Source organism: Macaca thibetana, chromosome 18 (assembly GCF_024542745.1).
Source record: "Macaca thibetana thibetana isolate TM-01 chromosome 18, ASM2454274v1, whole genome shotgun sequence".
Classification (NCBI taxonomy): Eukaryota; Metazoa; Chordata; class Mammalia; order Primates; family Cercopithecidae; genus Macaca; species Macaca thibetana.
Window position 1 is genome coordinate 71,572,667 of NC_065595.1, and position 24,961 is coordinate 71,597,627.

The 24,961-nt window shown below is 44.1% G+C and overlaps 2 protein-coding genes across 3 annotated transcripts in view; both read right to left on the minus strand.

The window, feature by feature from the left end:
- Positions 1–20,302, minus strand: part of SPIRE1 (spire type actin nucleation factor 1) — a 191,503-nt gene extending 171,201 nt beyond the window's left edge. For both annotated transcript variants that reach the window (XM_050767556.1, XM_050767555.1), the window contains exon 1: positions 19,966–20,302. In XM_050767556.1, the coding sequence (XP_050623513.1) occupies positions 19,966–20,302 (337 nt within the window). The remainder of the gene's footprint in view (positions 1–19,965) is intronic.
- A 4,111-nt stretch (positions 20,303–24,413) lies between these two features.
- The window catches only part of CEP76 (centrosomal protein 76), a 40,066-nt gene continuing 39,518 nt past the window's right edge, over positions 24,414–24,961 (minus strand). The window contains exon 13 of the mRNA XM_050767560.1: positions 24,414–24,620. Coding sequence (XP_050623517.1) covers positions 24,604–24,620 — 17 coding nt within the window. The 3' untranslated portion in view covers positions 24,414–24,603. The remainder of the gene's footprint in view (positions 24,621–24,961) is intronic.

Below are 24,961 nucleotides of genomic sequence, written 5' to 3' on the forward strand. Positions count from 1 at the left end.
TGAACATATATATAAAATGAGCTTACTATCTAAGGGTTTACATAATAGGGTTTGATAAGTATAAGACTGTTATTGTACTTATATATTTATTTATTGTTATGTAAAACTCTATATTCAATAGTGATTTATAACATATATTTTATTTATTTATACATATGATTGTTTGTTCAGACCATTAATGCTTTTGGTAGTTAAGTAGACTTAACTCCCATAAAATTGGTAATTAATTTTACTCAACAAAGTACTACTGGACAGAAACAGCTCAAGGAAGGGTAAAGACTGTCTTTCAGCAAACATTTACTGAGCGCCTACTCTGCATAGGGGGGAAGAGAGGGAGGGAGGAAGAGAGGAGCACTCAGGCAAACTGGAACAGAGAGTAGCCTCTTCAAGAGTATATGAGTTGGCCGAGTGTGGTGGCTCCTGCCTGCAATCCCAGCACTTTAGGAGGCCGAGGCGAGCGGATCATGAGGTCAGGAGATCAAGACCACCCTGGCTAATATGGTGAGACCCCATCTCTATTAAAAATACAAAAAATTAGCCGGACGTGGTGGCGGGTGCCTATAGTCCCAGCTACTCGGGAGGCTGAGGCAGGAGAATGGCATGAACCCGGGAGGCGAAGCTTGCAGTGAGCTGAGATCGCGCCACTGCACTCCAGCCTGGGAGACAGAGCGAGACTCCGTCTCAAAAAAAAAAAAAAAAAAAAAGGAGAAGATGAGTTTACATCTTCAGTAGGATATATTCTGAAGATAAAGAGAATTACAAAGAAATCTAAAATTTTTCATAGTTCGTTTCTTGTTCGTAGTATAAAATTCTGAAACTATTTTAATGTATTGCAGCAATGAGCACATGAGTAAATACACTGATACTGCTGGGAGTCATGACTTACACTATGGGAGAAGGAATACACAAACCTAACGTGAGAAGAAGAAAAGGAGCTCTGTGGTGGCAAACTGTAACTAGAGATATTACACAACTTCAAAACATTTCCTAGCTCTGCCCATCAAAAGTGGGAGAAGCCCATGGGGCACGCCAAGCCCATTCCCCCTCAACAGAATCAGGATTCCTTGGGAAACTGGCTGACTTCAGGACTGGGACAGGGAAATTACAAGACAAGCCTGGAACATCTTTTTGTACCAGAAAACAATGAAATGCTTAAAAAGAATGATAGAGGGGTGTCAAAGGGGCACAAGAGTCTATAAAATAAGATTGTTTTCAATGACCTGCATTATAAAACTGAAAATGCTGTAAAAGTGCTAAACATTTTTGTGAGAATGCAACAGCTCTTGGTCATTCAGTTTGAACTGGTGAGTAACTCATGGTAATATGAAAAGGCTGTAAGAACAAAGTATTTGACCACCTACACAGCTCTGCCATCCAAATTCCTGCTCAAAAGCTAACCTAGGAATCCAAAACTCCCGATCACATGACATCAGAGCTTAAAGGAATCTTGGAAATGATCTTGCACAATCCATTCATTTTATAGGTGAGTAATCTGGTCAGGTGTGGCGTCTTGTGCCTATAATCCTAGCACTTTGAGAGGCTGAGGTGGGAGGACTATTTGAGCTCAGGAGTTTGAGACCAGCCTGGGTAACATAGTGAGACCCAGTTTCTACCAAAAATTAAAAATTAGCCAGGCATGTTGGCACAAGCCTGTAGTCACAGCTACTTAGGAAGCTGAGGAAGGAGGATCACTTGAGCCCAGGAGGTCCAGGCTGCAGTGAGCTGTGATAGTGCCACGGCACTCCAGAATGGGTGACAGAACAAGGCCTTGCCTCAGAAACCATTAATTAATTAATTAAAAACAGATGAGTAATCTGAGAGCTCAAGGAGTCAAATGACTTGCACATGACAGGGAGTTGGTGACAGAGTGAAGAGCACACTCTAAGGCTCCTGATTCCTCCTCATGTACATTGGTGTGGTTTTCTTATTCTAATCCTCTTGATATGGTTTGGTTCTATGTCCCCACCCAAATCTCATGTTCAATTGTAATTCTCAATGTTGGAGGTGGGGCCTGGTGGTAATTGATTAGATTATGAGGATGGTTTCTAACGATGTAGCACCATCCCCCTAGTGCTGTCCTGGGATAGTGAGTTATCATGAGATCTGGTTGTTTCAAAGTCTGTAGCACCTCCTCTTTCCCTCTCTCTCTTCCTCCTGCTCCAGCCATCCAGGACGTGCTGGCTTCCCCTTCGCCTTCTGCCATGATTGTAAGTTTTCTGAGGCCTCCTCAGCCATGCTTCCTGTACAGCCTGCAGAACACTGAGCCAATTAAACTTCTTTTCTTTATAAATTATCCAGTCTCAGGTAGTTCTTTATAGCAATGTAAGAATGGACTAATACATCTCCATTCCCACTTCCAGTGGCTGTTGGGATTGAGAGGGACTGCACGGGTACTGTCCAGGCTAACTACTGTTTCTACCGTTTCTGAGGAATGGGGAAAAGCATTCTTCAATTTTTTTTTTTTTTTTTTTGAGACGGAGTCTTGCTCTGGAGTGCAGTGGCATGATCTCGGCTCACCGCAAGCTCTGCCTCCTGGTGGAGGCTTCGCTTCCCAAGTAGCTGGGACTACAGGTGCCCGCCACCATACCCAGCTAATTTTTTTGTATTTTTAGTAGAGATGGGGTTTCACTGTGTTAGCCAGAACGGTCTTGATCTCCTGACCTCCTGATTCACCCACCTCGGCCTTCCAAAGTGCTGGGATTACAGGCCTGAGCCACAGCGCCTGGCCGCATTCCTCAATTTAACAACACCTTCTTCAATTAGAAACTACCAGCATAGCATCAGGGGATTTACATTTGACAAGTTTTGAGTCTTTCTTCAAAGTTTGGCCACTTCTGTTTTACTGCACCAGACCTAAGGAATGAATCCCTCTAAAACTTACAAATCCTACGACTTCACCCAGAATTTCTTTTCTTTTTTTTTTTTTTTGAGATGGAACAGAATAATTTCTCTTCCTCTAAGTACTTTTTTGATAATGTTGAAGTATTTTCAAAACTTAATGTTTAAATACTACTTCAGATATTTTCTTTTACATCATCACAGTTACTCTATCCTTCTAATTAAACACATCCTAATAAACTTGTTATTTGAAGGAACTAATTTACCATATTTAATCATCTGAAGCCTTTTTAAGGCTACCATTATCTTAGGTTACTGAAATTCGGCCGGGCGTGGTGACTCATGCCTGCAATCCCAGCACTTGGGGAGGCTGAGGCAGGCGGATTACAGAGGTCAGGACTTCGAGACCAGCCTGGCCAACATGGTGAAATCCTGTCTCTACCAAAACTACAAAAATCAGCCGTGCATGGCGGCAGGCGCCTCTAATCCCAGCTACTCGGGAGACTGAGGCAGAGAACTGCTTGAACCCAGGAGGCGGAGGTTGCAATGAGCAGAGATCGCACCACTGCACTTCCAGCCTGGGCGACAGAACAAGACCCCGTCTCAAAAAAAAAAAAAAAAAAAAAAGAAAGGAAAAAAGCAAGAAGGGCTGAGGGGGGAGAATGGCTTAAGCCCAAGAGGTGGGCAATAAGCTGAGATGGTACCACTGTCCTCCAGCCTGGGCAACAGAGCCAGACAGTCTTTTAAAAAAAAAAAAAAAAAAAAAAAGAAATTGTTAGACGAGTCCCCTTATGTCCCAGGAAACAAAAGCCTACGCCTTCCTGTAAACTGATACAGAGCGGCTTTAAGAAACAAACCAGTCCTGATATAAAATGTCTATTATAAAGAACTCATAACTAAAACAACACTGTCATCTGCAGCAGACGCTATAAATCTTAAATATTGATGATAAGATCATTTCACCACGCATCTGCTCAGAGAGAATGAAAACACTACTTTCAAATTAAAGTAGCTACTTATCTTTAAAGTAGAAACCTCAGCATATGGCTGAATTATCATGCAGTCATATTATCAATATGATTCAAATTAGCTGAATAAGCAAAAGGCAAACTATACCTACCAAAAAAACAGAATCTCTGGAACTTTTAAGATAAATGGTTCTCAGAATTATTCTCCAGCTTTTTACTATGTGACCAAATTCTAGACAATGTTTCAGTCCCTCTAACTAAGTGAAATTATGTTCTTTTCATGATAAAACTGAGATACCAATGAATACACCCTGCCCTCCTGCCAGCATACCTCTCCCACCTTCAATTGTTCAGTAAATATTTATTCAACACCTACTAAGTACTACTCATAAGCACTGATGACGTACTGTCATAGTAAACAAGCTAGACACAGTTCTTGCCTCATAAGACTTACATTTTATTGAACACAGCCCCAAAAAAGCAATCAAACAAAACACAACTAGTGATAAATGGATCCAAAAGGGGGAGAAAGTAACAGAAATGACCCCATTTGGGGTGGCCAGGTAAGAGTCCTCCAAAAACTGATATTTAAACAGAGACCTTGAAGCTGGGTAGAACCAACTGCAGGGTGGGAAGAAGAACCTGTTCCGGAAGCAGGAGGTGGCGTGTGACAGGCCCTGGAAGTGTTTGGTGGATGACTAACATCAACTGTGTTTAGACAGGCAGGGGGCAGATCACACAGGCTTGTAAGGATAGTATGAGGAGTTCAGATTTGATTTTAAAGAAAATGGGAAGCTACTGAAGGATACTAGGCAAGAGGGTCAGCTGAGTCCAGGTAGTTTCCAGGTCAGTCCTGCTATAACATGAAGAATGTAGTGGAGAGAACCAGATGGAAAGCTCCAGGCCAGCAAGGAGGTTACTATCACTGTCCTGCAGCACTACACGGGGGCAGCCAGCAGGGTGACGGCAGTAAGGAGGGTGAAAGGGAGACGGTTCATGGAATAATTTGGAAGTGGAACAGGATTTGCTAATGGACTGACAAACAACATCCTGAACATGCTACATGTTTTCAAAAGTAATATTCTCAAACATTTGACCAAAACTGATCAACAACAACCATTAGTTTAAGAACTATAATACTTTTATAAGAAAGGAGTATATTAAATAAGCTTCCGGGACAATTTTTGTGTTATTACTAGGAAAAAAAAAAACCTCATAGTTTTGAAGTTAACAGGCTGAAATTTAGCAATAAAAAAATTTCTACAGCCTAATCATATCTGAATTTCTTTTTTTTTTTTTTTTTTTGAGATGGAGTCTCGCTCTGTCGCCAGGCTAGAGTGCAGTGGCGCGATCTTGACTCACTGCAACCTCCACCTCCAGGGTTCAAGAGATTAGATTCTCCTGCCTCAGCCCCGCAAGCAGCTGGGACTACAGGCGCCCGCCACCACACCCAGCTAAGTTTTGTATTTTTAGTAGAGATGGGGTTTCACCGTTAGCCAGGATAGTCTTGATATCTTGACCTCGTGATCCGCCCACCTCAGCCTCCCAAAGTGCTGGGATTACAGGCGTCAGCATAAACAGCAGGTGACAATCCCAAATGTTCTAGTATTCTCTATCAATCGAACAGTTCTGGTTTTCACGCATTTCATACACACATCTGTATCCATTCTCTTTAGAATCTCCTGTCCTTCTGTGGCATCTGATCGAGTACAAGACAACCTAGCCAACAAGAGCCCTGCAGAGAGGCATCCCAGGAACTTCTCTCTTCCAAGCCCTAACTCCCTTTAGATATATCACAACTCTACCATCCATATCCATTTACCCAAATGTGTTACCTTCCCTCTGTCAAGATTTGGGAGATCTGATTTAAAAACTATAAAAACAACGTAGGCTTGAAATAGACTACACTTTGCCATTTTCAGCTATTTAACCTTTACTACATATACTATATATATATATATAGTCAAATATCTTTTTGTAATGAGTTTTGTAAGTTACACATTTTTATTATACTTATGAATATTGTTCTTTAAATAAAAATATAATGAAAAGATTATTAATTAAAAGAAGGTTAAGCTGAGCACTGTAACTCAGGCCTATAATCCCAGCACTTTGGAAGGTTGAGTGGGGGCGAATCATTTGAGGTCAGGAGTTCGAGACCAACCTGGTCAACATGGAGAAACTCTGTCTCTACCAAAAAAAAACAAAAATTAGCTGGGCATGGTGGCACATGCCTGTAGTCTCAGTTACTTGGGAGGCTGAGGAGGGAGCATCGCTTGAACACAGGAGGCGGAGGTTGCAGTGAGCTGAGATCGAGCCGCTGCACTCCAGCCTAGTGACAGAGGGAAACTCCATCTCAAAAAAAAAAAAAAAAGGGGGGCGGGGTTAGGGGACAACTATCATGAACTTAAGGAACTTAACAATTTCCCATCAAAAACATTTAAGTTTATACACGTCAGGCAATAGAACAGTTCAAATATTTCATCTAAACTATGGCTTATCTTACAGGTCTCAGATGAAATTCGTTCCAAGAGTTTATAGGGAAAGTTATAGTTACATTGTTTTATTATTTACATAAATAAGCCCTCCTAACACTCCCCAAAGGATTGAAAGGAGCTAAATTAAACGATCAATAAATGAGTATCAAACAAGTCAGAAAGTGGTAAAAGAAGGAAAAAACCAAATTCAAGATAATATAAAATATATGGAAATCATTAAAAAATATAAACTGTGGTCAAGCACTAATTACCTTTCCCTGATATTCTGCAAGTAACCCTCCATAGTCCATTCTAAAAACCTGGTGGAGCACCTGAGACCACAAAGGTCTAATCACATTATGGATACCCACATTTCCAATTTTTTCAACCTCAAGAACCATTCTATAGACTTCCAAACATATATTTAGTATTGTTTTAGAACTTCTTTATCAATCTTGACTCTAATAATTTGGAAGTATTCATCTTTTTACAAAGGATAGCAATGGCTCAGTAAAAATGTATCTGTGCAGCACATACAAGATAACAAAACGCCCCACATATATTTCCTCATTTGAGTCTCATAACAATTTCACGAGAAGGACTGGACAAATATTACTTCCATCTCACAAGTAAAGAAAGAGAGCGGCCAGGCACTGTGGCTCACGCCTGTAATCCCAGTACTTTGGGAGGCCAAGGCAGGTAGATGGCTTGAGCCCAGAAGTTCAAGACCAGCCTGGGGAACATGACAAAACCTGGTCTCCACAAACACAAAAAAAAAGAATAAAAGAAAAAAAAAAAGACAGTATAAGCATCAGAAATAGTTAAATGGCTTCCCTGAGGGTATAACTCTTCAATAGTAAGCATCAGAGCCAAAAGAATCAAAACCGCATCTTTTGTAGCCAGCTCTTAGTTCTCTCCATGTTATGGTGTGACATTCAATTAGCTGATTTGCAACTATCTGGAAGGCAGCAAAGGAACATGGTGGGAATCAACATGACTCCGCAGGAAAAAATATTTTCCAGGCCAATTTAATTTCCAACAAGTATAAATCATCATCTATCTTCCCATCCTAACCTGCCCCTCCTGCCTACCCTGTCACCCAAGCACCCAGGCAAGAAGTCAGAACCTTTGAACAATCCTTCCTCTTTCTCACCTACACATAATAAGTGGAAGAGCTATACCCTGTCCTATTTCCTAAATCACTCTCAATCTGATTCTTTCTCTCCATTCCTACTGCCCTAATTCAGACCTCCATCATCTCCTGTTGGAACAGCCATAACACTCCTAACTGGTTTAGCAACTTAAAGGCTACAAAGATCTAAAGATAGTATAAAATGCCTACTGGTGTCTTGCCCTCCGTTTTACCCAATTCAATACATCTACAAAGCCCCTACATTTATCTTTCTAAAAAGAGTAATCTGCTTACATCATTTTCCTGCTTAAAACCCTTCCATGGCTCTACACTGCCTGTACAGACTATAAATATACACTCGACCACGTGGCTGGCAAAAAGTCCTTCATCATCTGATCCCAGCCAACGTGCCTTTCCAGCCCTTCTCACTCCCCCCACTCCCACACACATCCTCTGCTCCAGGCACAGTGAACACCCACTACAAAGAAGACAAACAGGTTTAACCCCACGTGCCAACTCCAAGTAATTGGTAGTGGCCACCTGAAGCATCCTGTTGAGAACTCTTGAGGCTGCTTATAAATTCGGCAGCAAAAAATGCGGTAACTGATTAGCAATTACCTGCTTTCGGCATGCGGAAGTGGGTGGCAGCACAAATGTCGCACTTGCCATCCATGTACTGCTGCTCTCTGAGCACCACGTAACATCCTCTACATATCCAAGATTTTCCAATTGCTGCTGCTTCTGCCTCACATCTACCTTTTATGCTACAGCCCCATCCTGGAGACCCCCAGAAACCAGATCTCCTCTGTAACACTCGCCTCCTGTCACCAGGCAGGGTCAGCCACTCTGTTCTCTGGGCTCTTAGAGTTTTTCTGCACATCTTCACTATTTTAGAATTACTGCATGGTACTGTGTTAGTTTCTGGATCTATGAGCTTCTTGAAGGTATGAGTGCACTTTATGCCTCTTGGTATCATCAACATCCGGCCCAGTGCACTCAGAAGGCACTCAAATATTGGTGAAATGAATAATAAAATAATGTAATGGAAATATCTCTAATATGGTATTTTCACTAAAAATCCAGGAAGACATGACCAAACCCTGGGACCAGGCAACCTATGGGGATTGTTAGTGACATTCTAGCACTACCCATCAATTATCTCTATTTATATTTTTCTCTCTCCAAAATAAAAGATATTAAAGGAGTATATTAGATAGGAACTTAACTTCTAATTAAATTAAGGGATGGGAGAGAAAATGGGAAATATGACAGAAAAAGACCATAGACTCAATTTTTAAAAATGCATTAGGCCCGGCACAGTGGTTCACACCTGTAATCCCAGCACTTTGGGAGGCAGAGGGGGGTGTATCACTTGAAGTCTGGAGTTTGAGACCAGCCTGATCAACATGGTCAAACTCCGTCTCTACTAAAAATACAAAATTAGCCAGGCGTGGTAGTGCATGCCTGTAATCTCAGCTACCACGGAGGCTGAGGCAGGAGAATCACTTGAACCCGGGAGGTGGAGGCTGCAGTGAGCCAAGATCGCAGGATTGCCCTCCAGCCTGAGCAACAAGAGCAAAACTCTGACTCAAAAAAAAAAAAAAAAAAAAAAAAAAAAAGCATTAGCACAATTAGTAAAAAAACACCTAAGAGTCACGGTTTTCAGAAGCCAGCAGTTTGGTATTATTAGGAATATAACCCCTCCATATACCTAACCCTAATCAAATCCTCTTTAAATTTATACTAATGTCTCATATTGGTTTTAATTTTAAAAGTTTGTGAGATACAATCACTTTGGAAAATTTCTGGCAATACCTACTTATGTTGACCATATGTCATGAATTAGCAATTGCACTTTTAGGCACATATTCAATAAAAATGCTACATTTGTTCACCAAAAGACACAGCAGTAATGTTCATAGTGGTATTATTCCTACTATCCAGTAAGTCGATATTTGAAACCCAAATATCCATCTAGAGTTTGAACATCAAAAATAAACTCATTAACATTTCTTCTTCTATATTAAAAACAGGGCAGACGCAGTGGATCACACCTGTAACCCCAGCACTTTGGGAAGCTGAGGCAGCAAGATCACTTGAACGGAGTTCAAGACCAGCCTGGGCAATACAGTGAGAGACCCTGTCTCTAGAAAAAATAAACAAAACTATTAGCCAGGAGCGGTGTTGTGCATTTATAGTCCCAGCTACTCAGGAGGCTGAGGTGGAAGGATCACCAGTACCCAGAAGTTCAAAGTTACAGAGAGCTGTGATCACATCACTGCACTCCCACCTGGGCAACAGAGCAAGACTACGACTTTAAAAAATAAATAAATAAAAACAAAACAGTAAGCAACAAGCATACCCAGCGCTAAGATCATGGTTTCTAAACACCATTCTCCAATAAAAGAAACAAGAGCTCCCTGGAAATATGCATGACTCTAGGGAAGGGGCAGGAAATATATAAGATGAGCCTTGAAACATCTTGTAGTGCCAGAAAGCAAGGACGTGCTCCACCAGACAGAAGGAAGAGGAGCCAAAGGAACACAGGAGCCAAGCCTAAGGAGCACCCAACGGCGGCCACGGCGGGAACAATCTGAGTAACAAAACAACCAAAGTACAAAATGTGTGTCAATCCAGACTGATATAAACAAATGATTGAATACATAAGTAAATGGAGGAGAAGGCACAAATCTTCTTCACAGAATTCAAAATAACTTTAAGAAGATATTCATGACTCCAGGAAGTGGTTTAATTACCTGGCCCCATCCCTGAATGCAGGCTGGAATCAATGACTCCTTTCTAAAAAACAACATATTAAAAAAAAGTAAAAATAGTAACTTTTTAGTGGAGAAACCTGACACATACTGTCTTAATCAAGTGTCCAGGTTATTGTAACCACTGATGTCACAGGTTATCATGTGCCCCAACATGATGTGATCGGGGAGCCCTTCACCTCGCTGGTATTCTTCCCCCAAAACTATAACCCAGTCTAGCCATAAAAGTATCAGGCAAGTCCAAACGGAGGGACATTTTACAAAACAGCTGACCAGTGCTCACCAAGACTGTCAAGGTCATAACAAACTGTCACAAACCAGAAGATACTAAGGAGACATGATGACTAAATGCAATATGGTATCTTGGATGGGATTTCTGCAATAGAAAAAGGACACCAAGGCCCGGCGCGGTGGCTCACGCCAGCACTTTGGGAGGCCGAGGTGGGCGGATCACCTGAGGTCAGGAGTTTGAGATCACCCTGACCAACATGGAGAAACTACTAAAAATACAAAATTAGCCAGGCGTGGTGACTGGTGCCTGTAATCTGAGCTACTCAGGAGGCTGAGGTAGGAGAATCCCTTGAACCCAGGAGGTAGAGATTGTGGCAACCCAAGATCGCGTCATTGCACTCCAGCCTGGACAACAAGAGCAAAACTCCGTCTCAAAAAAAAAAAAAAAAAAAAGAAGAAGAAAAGAAAAAAAGAAAAAAGAAAAAGGGCATTAATAGAAAAACTAGGGAAACCCAAATGAAGTCTGGAGTTTAGTGAATGGCAATGCATCAATGCTGCTTTTTTAGTTTTGATAAATATACCACCATAATATAAGATGTTAACATTAGGGGAACTGGGTGAGGGGCAAATAAGAATTAGCTGCATTATCTTTTCAACTTTTCTGTAAGTCTAAAATTATCCCAAAATAAAAAGTTTGGTCAGCCACAGTGGCTCGCACCTGCAATTTCAGCACTTTGTGAGACTGAAGCAGGTGGATCATTTGAGGTCAGGAGTTCAAGAGCAGTCTGGGCAACATTTTTCTCTACAAAAAAATAAAAATAAAAAATTAGCCAGAGGTGGCAGCACACACCTGTGGTCCCAGCTACTTGGGACGCTGAGGTAGGAAGAAGACTGCTTGAACCCAGGAGCTGGGGACTGCAGTGAGCTGTGAACACACCACTGCACTCCAGCCTGAGCTCTGACAGAACCCAGGAGCTGGGGACTGCAGTGAGCTGTGAACATACCATTGCACTCCAGCCTGAGCTCTGATAGAGAAATACCCCGGCTCTTTAAAATAAAAAAAAAATTCACTAAACATTCCCACTACATTTGGTAACACAATATTTCCTTCATAGTTTTACATAAACATCTGAAAGAAGGTATTTTCCTTTTTTCTACTTAGCCAACAAGAACTAAAAGGGAAATATATACAGCTCTAATGACACTGTTACCAAAGGAGGATGAGAACTGCTGTTATTTTATAGGACCAACGATGCAGGAGAGTGAATCTGACCTTCCATATATAACAAGCAGAATGCAACTCATCATCTCTTACCAACATACAGTCCTTGATAGCTCAATGATTTTTTTCTTCTGAAGTTTAGTCAAAACTCTTAGTGAGGCCAATGGTTTCCTAAGAGTCCTAACTTACTCGAGGACTAATATCTGTAGATGACTAAATTCTTTCTACTGTTTCCCCCTGCAAAAGTAGAAACACAGATACAAAACCACAAATGCATTATTCCAAAATTTCTCTCCAAAACTCCTGTGACCCCTCTCTTAAAACCCAACACAAGTAGAAATATATTACATGGTAAATTGGAACCAAAAGTGACAAGCAAGCCAGGCTTGGTGGCTCACACCTGTAATCCCAACACTTTGGGAGGCCAAGGCAGGCAGATACTTGAGGCCAGGACTTTGAGACCAGCGTGGCCAATATGGAAAAACCCCGTCTCTGCTAAAAATACAAAAATTAGCCAGGCTCAGCGGCATGCGCATGCAATCCCAGCTATTCGGGAGGCTGAGGTACGAGAATTGCTTGAACCTGGGAGGTGAAGGTTGCAGTGACCCGATATCGTGCCACTGTACTCCAGCCTGGGCGCCAGAGTGAGAGACTCTGTCTCAAAATAAATATATAAACAAACAAACAAACAAAAGTGACAGCAGGCCAGGCATGGTGGCTCACGCCTGCGATTCCAGCACTTTGGTAGGCCAAGGTGGGCAAATCACTTGAGCCCAGAAGTTCCAGACAAACCTGGGCAACATGGCAAAATCCCTGTCTCTAAAGAACTATATAAAAATTACCCAGGCATGGGCCAGGTGCGGGGGCTCACACCTGGAATCCAAGCACTTTGGGAGGCTGAGGCGGGCAGATCACAAGGTCAGGAGTTTGAGACCATCCTGGCTAATATGGTGAAACCCCGTCTCTACTAAAAAATAAAAAAAATTAGCTTGGTGTGGTGGCACGTGCCTGTAGTCCCAGCTACTCGGGAGGCTGAGGCAGGAGAATCGCTTGAACCCGGGAGGCAAAGGTTGCAGTGAGCTGAGATTGCGCCACTGCGCTCCAGCCTGGTGATAGAGCGAACCTCCGTCTCAAAAAAAAAAAAAAAAAAAAAAATTACCCAGGCATGGTAACACATGCCTGTAGTCCCAGCTACTCGGGAAGCTGAGGTGGGAGGACTGCTTGAATCTGGGAGGTCAAACTTGCAGTGAGCCAATCAAGCCACTGCCGTCCAGCCTGGGTGACAGAGCGAGACCCTGTCTCAAAAAAAAAAAAAAAAAAACAAAAACGGGGGGGGATAACAATCTTATCCAATTACAGCTAAAATCTTAATTTTGCAAATGAACATCTAAACATACTGTTAAGGGTCCTCCCACACACTGACAAGGGGCCTGTGTAAATGAAGAGACCTGAAGTTTAAGCTGCATTAGATTCATGGTATATTTACCACTGTGTTTCTGTTTTATTTTCTCCTCTATAATGACTAGAACTATTTACCCTTACATCGCCCAGGTAAAACTAGAACATGACTTGTACATAATAGGAACTCAAAGCATATTTGTTAGCTTGAATTAACTTGACATATTTGAACTTATTATTTAAAGAGAACAATTTTTATCTTACTGTAACTGATAAGGCATTTCACCAATCTCTAATTCTACCATTCACCCCTACTACCTACTCTGGAAACCTACGCATATACTTCATATATTCCTTTCCTTTAACGATCAGGAAGGGAACACAAGAAATACAGAAAGAGCGGACTTTGCTGGGTGTGGTGGCTCACGCCTGTAATCCCAGCACTTTGGGAGGCTGAGGTGGGCGGATCACAAGGTCAGGAGATGGAAACCATCCTGGCCAACGTGGTGAAACCCCGTGTCTACTAAAAATACAAAAATTAGCCAGGTGTGGTGGCACGTGCCTGTGGTCCCAGCTACTCTGGAGGCTGAGGCAGGAGAATCGCTTGAACCCAGGAAGCGGAGGCTGCAGTGAGCCGAGATCGCACCACTGCACTCCAGCCTGGGCGACAGAGTCAGACTCTGTCTCAAAAAAAAAAAAAAAAAAAAAAAAACATTTTTTCACTATTTCAATCTTTTTCCACAAATATTCTCTCTTTAAAATCAAACAGGATTTTATTCCAAGACCATCTTCCCCTCCAAATTAGCATGAACCTTGCTGAGAAGCTTGACTGATCATATCTTCTTTTCAAAACCCAAACAAAGCCTGAATGTTCCCTATACCAAGAAACCATTCTCAAGGGATCCCTTTATTAGTATGCACACAAGCATTCATTGTTCCTTTCAGGAAAACCTTCTACCAACCTTAAGATTATTTTAAATCAATATATGGCCATAATTTTTAAATTATGCTTTATACATCTAAACCAAAGGTACATCAAAAATTTTGAAACCAAAATTTAAAATAAATGTTTGTTGTCAGATTGGTATTTAAGTCCTGAAAGACTATGAGACCACACACGATTCTAATCTCTAATACCACTGCTATTAAATAATTCTTTGTGGCATCCTAGAAAAGCAAATGCTTTTTAACCATGTGAAGATCTAGATTATAACCTAAATTGCATCAGTCACTACTTCTAAAGACCCTGTATACCAAAATGTACTCTAATTGCCAGTCAGGTATACTTACGAGTACACGAAGAGCCTGCGTGTCTTTAACCCCTGAATTAAGGGTGTGAAAGTTAAAACTTCATCAACTTGTACCTAATAAACTTTCCCAAACAACAAAGTCTTATTTAAGACTACATAAACACTGCAGAAAATAAAATATTAAGCCACCTAACAAGAATCATAAACTCTCTTGATTCTAAGCAATCTATCCTCCTGTCATCACAGAAATACATCTTAACCATACTGCTCATTTCAAGACGTTATACATAATCATTTTTACTTTTAAGAGATCCTCTAAAAAGCTAGTCTTTCCTTTTTCTTGAATTTATCTCCCTGCGTCCTGTATCCCACTGCTTTTATGGCCATGCTAGCAATATGGCTCTAAGTTTTACCTGAATGCTAAATAAACTTACTAATTCTTCATTTTTTTTCCTTCATTAGTCTCATTTCCATGCCTCTGACACCTTTCACATTTTTCTATGTTTGTTACAGCGTATTTCTATTTATTTCATTCAAACTGAATCTAACCATTCTCAGATATATCAATACTGTTAAAAGTAAAAAAGAATTAAAATCAATTACTACTACATTCACTCCCCCAAAAAGTCAGTAAAGTCTATGAAGTACTATTTATTCTAAAAGGACTAAATGGAGTGATACTGCTGGTACTGGCAAGAACCAGCAGGACTCATTCAGCTCAACAACAGAGTGATAATGGCCCGCAGAAGGATTCACTCACTTGAGGATTACAGCAAGAATCCATTTCTCCACCCTGAACACAATCCTGGGCACCATCTGCTAGAGCAGTGGTTCTCAACGGGGACGATTTTGCACCCTACCGAACATTTGGCAATGGATAGAGACTTTTTTAATGTCACAATTTGCAGGGGAGGGGCTTACTGGCATCCACTGTTAGAGATCAGATCACGGATGCTGCACAGGACAGCCACCACAACAAAGAATTATTCAGCCAAAAATGCCAACAATGCCAAAGTTAAGAAACTCTGACCTTGACATTTACCCCAATTCTTGGTAAAAACATAAAACAGATGGACTAGAGACAGTATGGTGGTGAGAAAGGACCACAGGATTAGGGGAGGAAGGAAACTAAAACCTACTGAGTACCTGCAATACAGCAAGTCTTGCCATTTGACATATATTATTCTCACTTATGCCCCAACCCTATGAAAACAACAATATATTCTGATTTTACACAGAAGGCTAGACTCAGGGGGATTGGGGAACTTACTCATTGTCACTTATCTAAGGGGAAGAATCACAATACAAACCCAAACCAAATGCTTCATTCCACAACACTACAAAGCCTAGAGACTAAAAGACGGAGATTTGATTCAAAGAGTTACTAAACACTTAACTTCCCTAAACGTCCATTTAGAAAATGTATCAGGCTGGGCGCAGGGCCTTGCGCCTGTAATCCCAGAACTTTGGGAGGCCGAGGCTGGTGGATCACTGAGGTCGGAAGTTTGTGACCAGCCTGGGCAACATGGGGAAACCTTGTTTCTACTAAAAATAAAAAATTAGCCAGGCGTGGTAGTGCATGTCTGTAATCCCAGCTACTCGGGAGGCTGAGGCAGGAGAACTGCTTGAACCCGGGAGGCAGAAGTGGCGGTGAGCCAAGATTGCACCATTGAACTCCAGCCTGGGCAACAAGAACAAAACTCCATCTCACAACAAAAAAGAAAAAAAAAATCAATGGATGTGAAAACATAAATGTTGCAGATTGCTAACTACATATAATCATGATAAATACAATGAAAAATAAAGTGTGGTCGGCACACAGTGGCTCAATTCTGTAATCCCAGCACTGTGGGAGGCTGAGGCGGGTGGATCACCTGAGGTCAGGAGTTCGAGGCCAGCCCAGCCAACACGGTGAAAACCCATCTCTACTAAAAATACAAAAATTAGCTGGGCATGGTGGTACACAACTATAATCCCAGCTACTTGGGAGGCTGAGGCAGGAGAACTGCTTGAACCCTGGAGGCAGAGGTTGCAGTGAGCCCAGACCGTACCACTGCACTCCAGCATAGGCAACAGAGTGAGACTCCATCTCAAAAGAAAAAAAAAGAAGTGCTCAAAAAAAAAAAAAAAAATTTGGCCGGGCACGGTGGCTCACGCTTGTAATCCCAGCACTCTGGGAGGCCGAGATGGGCGGAACACGAGGTCAGGAGATCGAGATCATCCTGGCTAACACAGTGAAACCCCGTCTCTACTAAAAATACAAAAAAATCAGCCGGGCGCGATGGCTCACGCCTGTAATCCCAGCACTTTGGGAGGCTGAGGCCGGCGGATCACCTGAGGTCTGGAGTTCGAAACCAGCCTGACAAACATAGTGAAACCCCGTCTTTAATAAAAATACAAAAATTAGCCATGAGTGGTGGCCGGCACCTGTAGTCTCAGCTACATGGGAGGCTGAGGCAGGAGAATTGCTTGAACCTGGGAGGCGGAGGTTGCAGCGAGCCAAGATCGCACCATTGCACTCCAGCCTGGGAGACAGAGCGAGACTCCGTCCCAAGGAAAAAAAAAAAAAATACAAAAAAAATCAGCCAGGTGTGGTGGCAGGCGTCTTTAGTCCCAGCTACTCTGGAGACTGACGCAGTAGAATGGCATGAACCCAGTAGGCAGAGCTTGCAAGCTTGCAGTGAGCCGAGATCGCGCCACCGCACTCCAGCCTGGGCAACAGAGCGAGACTCCATCTCAAAAAAAAAAAAAAAAAAAGTTTTTTACTTATTTTGCCCAACTCGTTCCTACAATGGAAGTCTCATGAATACAAACGTTCCTTAAAAACAGAAAAAAGAAGTCAGGCGCAGTGGCTCACGCCTACAATCCCAGCACTTTGGGAGGCCGAGGCAGGAGGATCATGAGGTCAAGAGATCAAGACCATCCTGGCCAACATGGTGAAACCCCGTCTCTACTAAAAATACAAAAATTAGCTGGGCATGGTGGTGCATGCCTGTAGTCCCAGGTACTTGGGAGGCTGAGGAAGGAGAATCGCTTGAACCTGGGAGTCAGAGATTACAGTGAGCCAAGATTGCGCCACTGCACTCCAGCCTGGGCGACAGAGGGAGACTCCATCTCAAAAAAAAAAAAGAAAAGAAAAGAAAAGAAAGAGACTGGGCAAGGTGGATTACACCTGTAACGCCAGCACTTTGGGAGGCCAAGACAGTTGGATCACGTAAGCCCAGGAGTTCCAGGCTGCAATGAGCTATGACTACACCACCGCACTCCAGCGGTGCAATACAGCAAGAGCAGCGGTGCAATACCAGAGCAGCCTGGGCAATACAGCAAGACCCTGTCAAAAAAAAAAAAAAAAAAAGAAAAAGAAAAAAAAAAAAGAAAAAGAAAAAAAGAAAAGAAAGAGAGAAAAAGAAAGAAAGAAAGAAGGAAAGAAAGAAAGAAAAGAATTTTTAAGTGTGCACAACACCAAATTATTCATCAAGTTTAAGAATCAAGATAACATCTTCAGAAGACTGTGTATCCTCCTGAGCCATGCAATTATTCTTAAATCCCATGAGGAAATAAACTAATATTTTAGTATGAACTTCTTAAATAATTTTAGTCAATAGAAAATGCTCAAGTCTCTATTAACAACTTTGATTAGGCCTTCTCCATAACTGGTAGCGCAGGTCATGAGCAGAACTGAGAAAGAGAATTATAAACCTATTACGAATTGTGGAGAACAACTCCACTCACTATTTTCTCCATAAAGGCAGTTTATTACACTGAGATCAACATGTTATCACTCACACTAGTGATGTAAAAAATATTCCATTTCAACATAAGGTTCAGACCAAAAAACGAAAAAACAAAAAACCCATCCACGAGAATCTATCTATCTTTGACAACAAAACTACACTATTTTGGGATTAAGTTTAAGTGACAAGACAATGTAAACTGGGGGCTTGTTCTCTCCGGAAATCACCACTACCACTGCTGCTTCTGAAAGCAGGCTGCACACAACCATTTTTCCTCTGGAAACAGCTAAATTCCTAGGTACGATATTGCTGTATTTATTTATTTATTTATTTATTTGACGGGGTCTTGCTCTGTCACCCAGGCGGGAGTGCAGTAGTGCAATCTTGGCTCACTGCAGCCTCCACCTCCCAGGTTCAAGCAATTCTCGCGCCTCAGCCTCCCAAGTAGCTGGTATTCCAGGGGCACACCACCACGCCCGGCTAATTTTTGTATTTTTTGTAGAGACATGGTTTCACCATGTTGGCCAGGCTGGTCTCGAACTCTTGACCCTCAGGTGATCCACCTACCTCGACGTCCCAAAGTGCTGGGATTACAGGCATGAGCCACTGCACCCGGCAGACATTGCTGTATTTTATAAATGTATCTTTTTGTACCAATTAATACACTATAAATTATAATTGCAAGTGTTTCTCACTAAGATTAAGTCCAGGTTTAAAAGCAATAAGCCAATCAAACAAACAAAAAACTATGTGAAATAGTTTCAAAAGATTAAAAAGATGGATTTAAATAAAAACTTGTTTACCTGACGCTAAAAAATAAAAGATAAAAGCACGTAAATAAAAATGTGTTTACCTGACACTAAAAAACAAAAGATTAAAAACATGTTCTGGCGGAACTGAAAGAATAAGTATAACCTGGAATACTGTTTTAATCAAGTTAGACAAGGGTTTTCATTAAATGTCACTTTATTAATTCGAAATTACATCTTTCACCTTAAGCGTTTTGACATTTCCATCAACTTTCTAAAAGTGAGGGTAGATTGTTTTTCTATGTTTTTAATAGACTTGCCTCTCAAAAGAATGAATTAGATAAAAACTGATGAGAGAAACCTTTCCTCAACCTCCTCCTCCTCTTCAATGAGCATCTGAGTAAACCCTGGCTATAAATTACTGTTTAGGTCATAATCCTGAAAAATTTGCCTTAGACAATGACGTAACTAAGGCCCATTTTCTCTTTGTATCTGGACATCCTGTCAACTTTTTGCTTTACAAACCTGTTTTTCATCACAACCAATTTTCACACACAGGAATGTAATCGTGTTTTCCAACGTCCAGGAGCCAAAAATCATTATTTAGTCTATTTTTCCATTTCTCCCCAAAGAGCAGAATTCTCCTCAGGGTACATTTCTGAACGGAGGAAAGGCTGTCTAACGAGGAGCACGGCTAGCCTCCCGTGAGGAGCGCGGGGTTCCCGACAGCGGCACTGAGGATCCGCGCGGAGCCCCCGCGTGGAGCCTGCGATGCCCTCCCCACCCCGCGAACCCGGCCGTGCGCAGCAAACACGGCGTGAGGCGCACAGGCCGCTGGCCAGGAGCAGGGCCCAGCCCACCGCTCCCAGACGCGCCGCGGGCAGCTGTCGCGCGGGCTGCACAATGACGAGCGCCCCGCGGCCCGCAGGCCCAGGCCCACCCAGGGCCGCCCCAACGCCCTCCGCACAGCGGATCTGCGCCGCCGCCCGCCACGAGGCTCTGACCTCCGAGGGGCCCCGGCCCGCCCCGGCCTGACGCCGCCCTTCCCTGCGGGTCCCGGCCGGACCCCCCCGGGGGTATCCCGTGGCAAACGGGTGGCGGAGGGGGCGGAAGGGCCGGGGACGCTGAGGGTAAGGCGGCCCAGCTGGGGGCGTTCCAAGGACTACGAGGGAAAGGGGCCCGGCGGCCTCACCCGAAACGGGGGGCGGCTCTCCCGCGTCGTCGGCCGCGGGCGCCAGGGTGACGGCGCCGTCCCTCCAGACGCGGATCTGCGCGGCCGAGCGCACACGGCGGCGGGGCTGGCGGCGGCGGGCGGCGGCGCGCAGGGAGCCGCAGCACTGGTAGCACACGGCCCACGCCTGCTCCTCGTTGATGGGCTGGTTGTAGAGCCGCAGGATCTCCTCCAGGCTCAGCGCGTCCTGCGAGCCCCCGGCCGCGCCGCCGGCCGCCTCGGGCTCCCGCGGCCCCTCGCCGCCCCCCGCCTCAGCCCGCGGCTCCCCGCCGCCCGCCGGGCCGGCCGCCTGAGCCATCCCGCGGGTGGGCGCTGCGCTCGGCAGTCGCGCCGTGTGCCGGCGTCTCCTCAGCCCCGGAGCATCGTCTCCGCGCGCCGCCGCCTCACCATCCCCGGAACCGCCACCGCCCAACGCGGCCGCGCGCGCCGCCGCCGGGACCAGGCGAGTGCCCGGGAGGCGTGGGCGAGAGGAGGGCGGCGAGGACACGGCTGCAGTCCGGAGCAGACCGCCGCCGGCCGGTAGCGACGCGATGGCGTCCGGCGCCCCGCCCCGCCCCGCCTCGCGCAGTCCGGCGCCGCCCAGCGCCCGCCCCTCAGGGGGCCGCACGGGCCGGGGGATGCACGCTCTGGAGGTGAGGACCGGGCAGGACGGCCTGGCCTCGAGGCGAGATGGCCGCACGGTCTCTAGTGGGCCGCGACCCGCAAGGCTCGCAGAGTCGCAGGTGGTGACGCGCGGTCGGGGGCCCGGTCGCAGGGGACACACAGCTGGGGGCGCGATGGTGAGGGCGGCGACGCACGGTCCGGAGGGGACGCGCGGCCGGGTAGGGCGTGCAGGGTGGTGGGGCGTGGGGGACACGCGGGGCCGGGGTCGGACGCGCGGTCGGGGGGCGCAGGGGCAAGAGGGGGTCGCATTTATCACGGAAGCCCCCAGCCGACTCTGGCGGGGAACTGAGCGCGCCAACGCGGGTCACCGCCCTGCACAGCGGGAGAAGTCACCGCATTGACGTTCCCTAGGCGCTGGACGGCCGAAGGTCTGGTTGAGAACTTGAACCCGCCTGAAGCGGAGGCCTGAGAAAATGCAGGCCCGCTGAAGCCCGCCCGCCGGCCCTGAGCCCTGAAAGCCTCCCGCAGTTTCCCCTGACCCCGCGGCCGCTCTGCGCCTTTTCCGATTTCTTGCTGGTTGAATACCTCCCTCTCCACTCCCAACTTCAGGGTAAGCACCATAAAGATGGGGATCTTCACGGGTTTTCCTCACTGACGTCTCCCAAAAGCTAAACCAGGGCCTGGAATATAAACATGTCGTACATAATTTGCAGGTGTTCGTTTCAGCGTCCTTCCGGATTCATTTGTAACATTCGTCCCTTCCCTCGCTAAGGTAGTGTCTCAAGTACCACACTCATCAGAGCGTGTGGAATGAATATCACAGTGGTAAAATTGAACTGAGGGCAATTAGCCATAGAAATAAAGAATTCCGCCCCCCCACCTATTAAATATGCAATAAAACGGATAATCATTAATCACCCATTGGTAGATGAATTTAATCGATAAAATTCCACTGAGGCTAGTCCTGTGTGAAAGCCCTACAGAGTGTTGAAAGCATCAACCAAATAGGCAATGTGTACTAAATTCCTGTCAACCTTTTACGGCAGTTTTATGTGAAATGTTAGAAATCACGCTTTCAACAATCGTATCTTGCGGTAGAAACTACAACAGTCTATTTAAATTACAACCGTCTATGAAAATAAGATACCATCTTACATACAGCTGGGATGGGGAGGAGGGAGAAAAGCAACAGGACGAAAAGGAAGATGAAGAAATTGAAAGAGGGTCGTGCGCAGTAGTTTAGGCCTGTAATCCCAGCACTTTGGGAGGCTGAGGCGGGACGATCACTGACGTCAGGAGTTCAAGACCAGCCTGGACAACATGGTGAAACCCTGTCTCTACTAAAAATACAAAGAAAATTAGCCGGGTGTGGTGACGCACGCTTGTAATCCCAGGTACCCGGGAGGGTGAGGCAGGAGAATCGCTGGAACTTGGGAGATGGAGGTTACAGTGAGCCGAGATCACACCATTGCACTCCAGCCTGGGGGACAGAGCAAGAGTCAGTCTCAAAAGTAAATAAATAAGTAAAAAATAAATTGGAAGAGGAGAAGAAAGCTCTCCAGGCAATTTATTATAATTTCAGTACGAGAGATACAAAACAACCCCTTAAAGTAGTATCACTTAATTATAGGTTCCTAATCTCATTTGTAACAATGCAGTATCTATGCGTGCCAAAGCCCGGAGAGGCAAACATATAATTCCTTATGTGTGACACTATATATATATAAATATATCTCTGTCCTCTTGATTAAAAACAGACAAACATTACCATATTTTGCTATTTCAAAAGTGTATCCAGTGTGAATTTTGAAAATACAGACTGGTTTAAAATATTTTGAACAAGCCAGGGAAAAGAATGATCTACTTTTATGGACAACACTACCACCTTCTGGCCTTAGGGGATACTGCTGCCCATTGCACTTGGACAACTACAGCCAAAAACATTTTTATCTTTGCCTTTCCCACCAGTAAACAAGATAAATGGGTTTAATAAGCTGGGGAATCTATGAGCCATTAACCTGCTAATCCTGGCATAGGGTAGTAAATAAATCTTGAAGACAACAGTACAGGGAAGGAGGAAGTGAGTAAAGGAAATCCGAACTTTATTTTTTAAAACATGCATTATTTTTTTAGTCATCCCTCTAATCAATGGAAAAAGATGCAGTTTCTCTTTTTTTTTGATTGAGACAGAGTCTCACTTGGTCACCCAGGCTAGGGTCAGTGCCGTGATTTCAGCTCACTGCAACCTCCGCCTCCTGGGTTGAGACGATTCTCATGCCTCGGCCTCTGGAGTAGCTAGGATTACAGACACACGCTACCATGCCTGGCTAACTTTTGTATTTTTAGTAAAGACAGGATTTCACCAAGTTGGCCAGGCTGGTCTCAAACTCCTGACCTCAGTAGTCCACCCGCCTCAGCCTCCAAAAGTGCTGGGATTACAGATGTGAGCCACTGTGCCCGGCCAAAAGATGCATTCTTAAAAACAAATTTGCAACACTGGGATTTTCCTTGAGTGATGATTGTTTAAATATGTACACATTTTGAGAGGGAGACATTACTGCACTGTATCACAGGACGGTTATATTCAACACAGGAGCTTTTTTTTTTTTTTTTTGTCAAGTAACAATTCATGGCTATGATATACTTAAATATTTGCCTGTGTGAGCATATATGTAATTAAGTTGAGGAAAGATGACAAGTAGAATATTGTGTGATGTTTCTTCTCTACACAAAATAAAGGAAAATCTTTAAAATCCTAGCAGTCTTCTAAGTTTAGTTATACAACATGAACGCTTGACTCTTTTTTGTATAAAGACCATAACTTACTAACTTCTAAATGATTTTCAGTACTCCCTAAAGTTTTGATAAGCTGGCCGGGCATGGTGGCTCACGCCTGTAATCCTAGCACTTTGGAGGCCGAGGCAGGCAGATCACCTGAGGTCAGGAGTTCGAGACCAGCCTGGCCAACATGGCAAAAACACATCTCTACTAAAAATACAAAAATTAGCTGGGCATGGTGGCAGGCACCTGTAATCACAGCTACTTGGGAGGCTGAGGCAGGAGAATCACTTGAACCTGGGAGGCAGAGACTACAGTGAGCCGAGATTGCACCATTGCACCCCCAGCCTGGGCGACAAGAGCGAAACTTTGTCTCAAAAAAGCAGAAAAAAAAATTGATAAGCCTTACTGTTCTCCATCATCACAACACTCTGAAAGTGACTGCTGACCACTCAAAGGCTACCAGCAGTTAATATCTTCTCAGTGGAGTTCAAGCAGCCCTGTGGAATAACAGCACTGTCCCATTTTCTCATTTTCAATTCATATTTGGGGCCAGGCGCAGTGGCTCATGCCTGCAATCCCAGCACTTTGGGAAGCCAACGCAGGCAGATCACTTGAGGGCAGGAGTTTGAGACCAGCCTGGCCAACGTGGTGAAACCTCATCTCTACTAAAAATGCAAAGAAAATTAGCCAGGCATGGTGATGCATGCCTGTAATCCCAGCTACTCGGGAGCCTGAGGCAGGAGAATCGCTTGAACCCAGGAAGCGGAGATTGCGGTGAGCCAAGATTGTACCACTGCACTCCAGCCTGGGTGACAGAGTGAGACTCCATCTCAAAGAGAAAAAAAAAAAAAATCCAAAGATTGAAATGCCTTTATGTTCAGGATATTTTGTTCCCAATTTCAGTCATTGATTGTATTTTTACTCTGTGACTTCACATTTAAAATGTCTGAACAACTCAAATCAACATTTAAATGTCTTTTTCAAAGTGCTGTGAAGTCCGATGTGTTACTCTGAATATGGTTTTGTTTTTGTTGATTTTGTTATTTTTTAAAAATGGAATCCTTGACTTTTTTTATATTTACTTATTATTCTTGTAGAATAAATGTACTTCATGCTTCATACTCTGGAAGTGCTGGCCGCGCTGCTCTGAGTCTTTCAGGGAGCACCGTCACTGTGCAGCCCAAGCTTTTCCCAGACACTTGTGGACAGGTGCTCCTAAGGGGCACATTCACCTAGAAAAGTGCACCAGAAAGGAAAAAAAAAAAAAAAAAACAGCATATTTTTTAATGTTGTAACCTAAATTTTCATTGCCTACAATTGTAATACTTTATACATCTATAGTGATACTTCATACTTTCAAAATGTGCTCTTCAGTTATACAACTTGAAGGGTCAGATATTGTTATTTGTCTTACAGAGGAGAAAATACAGTCATAGAACAAAATGCAGAAGCAGTAAATGAAACAGGTGGGACTGGAACTCAGGCCTCCTGACCAGCTCAGCTCTTTCTCCTACATTACAATGTCCGTGTACACTCACACACAGCGAGAATGAAGTCCTGAGCCTGGCCGTGG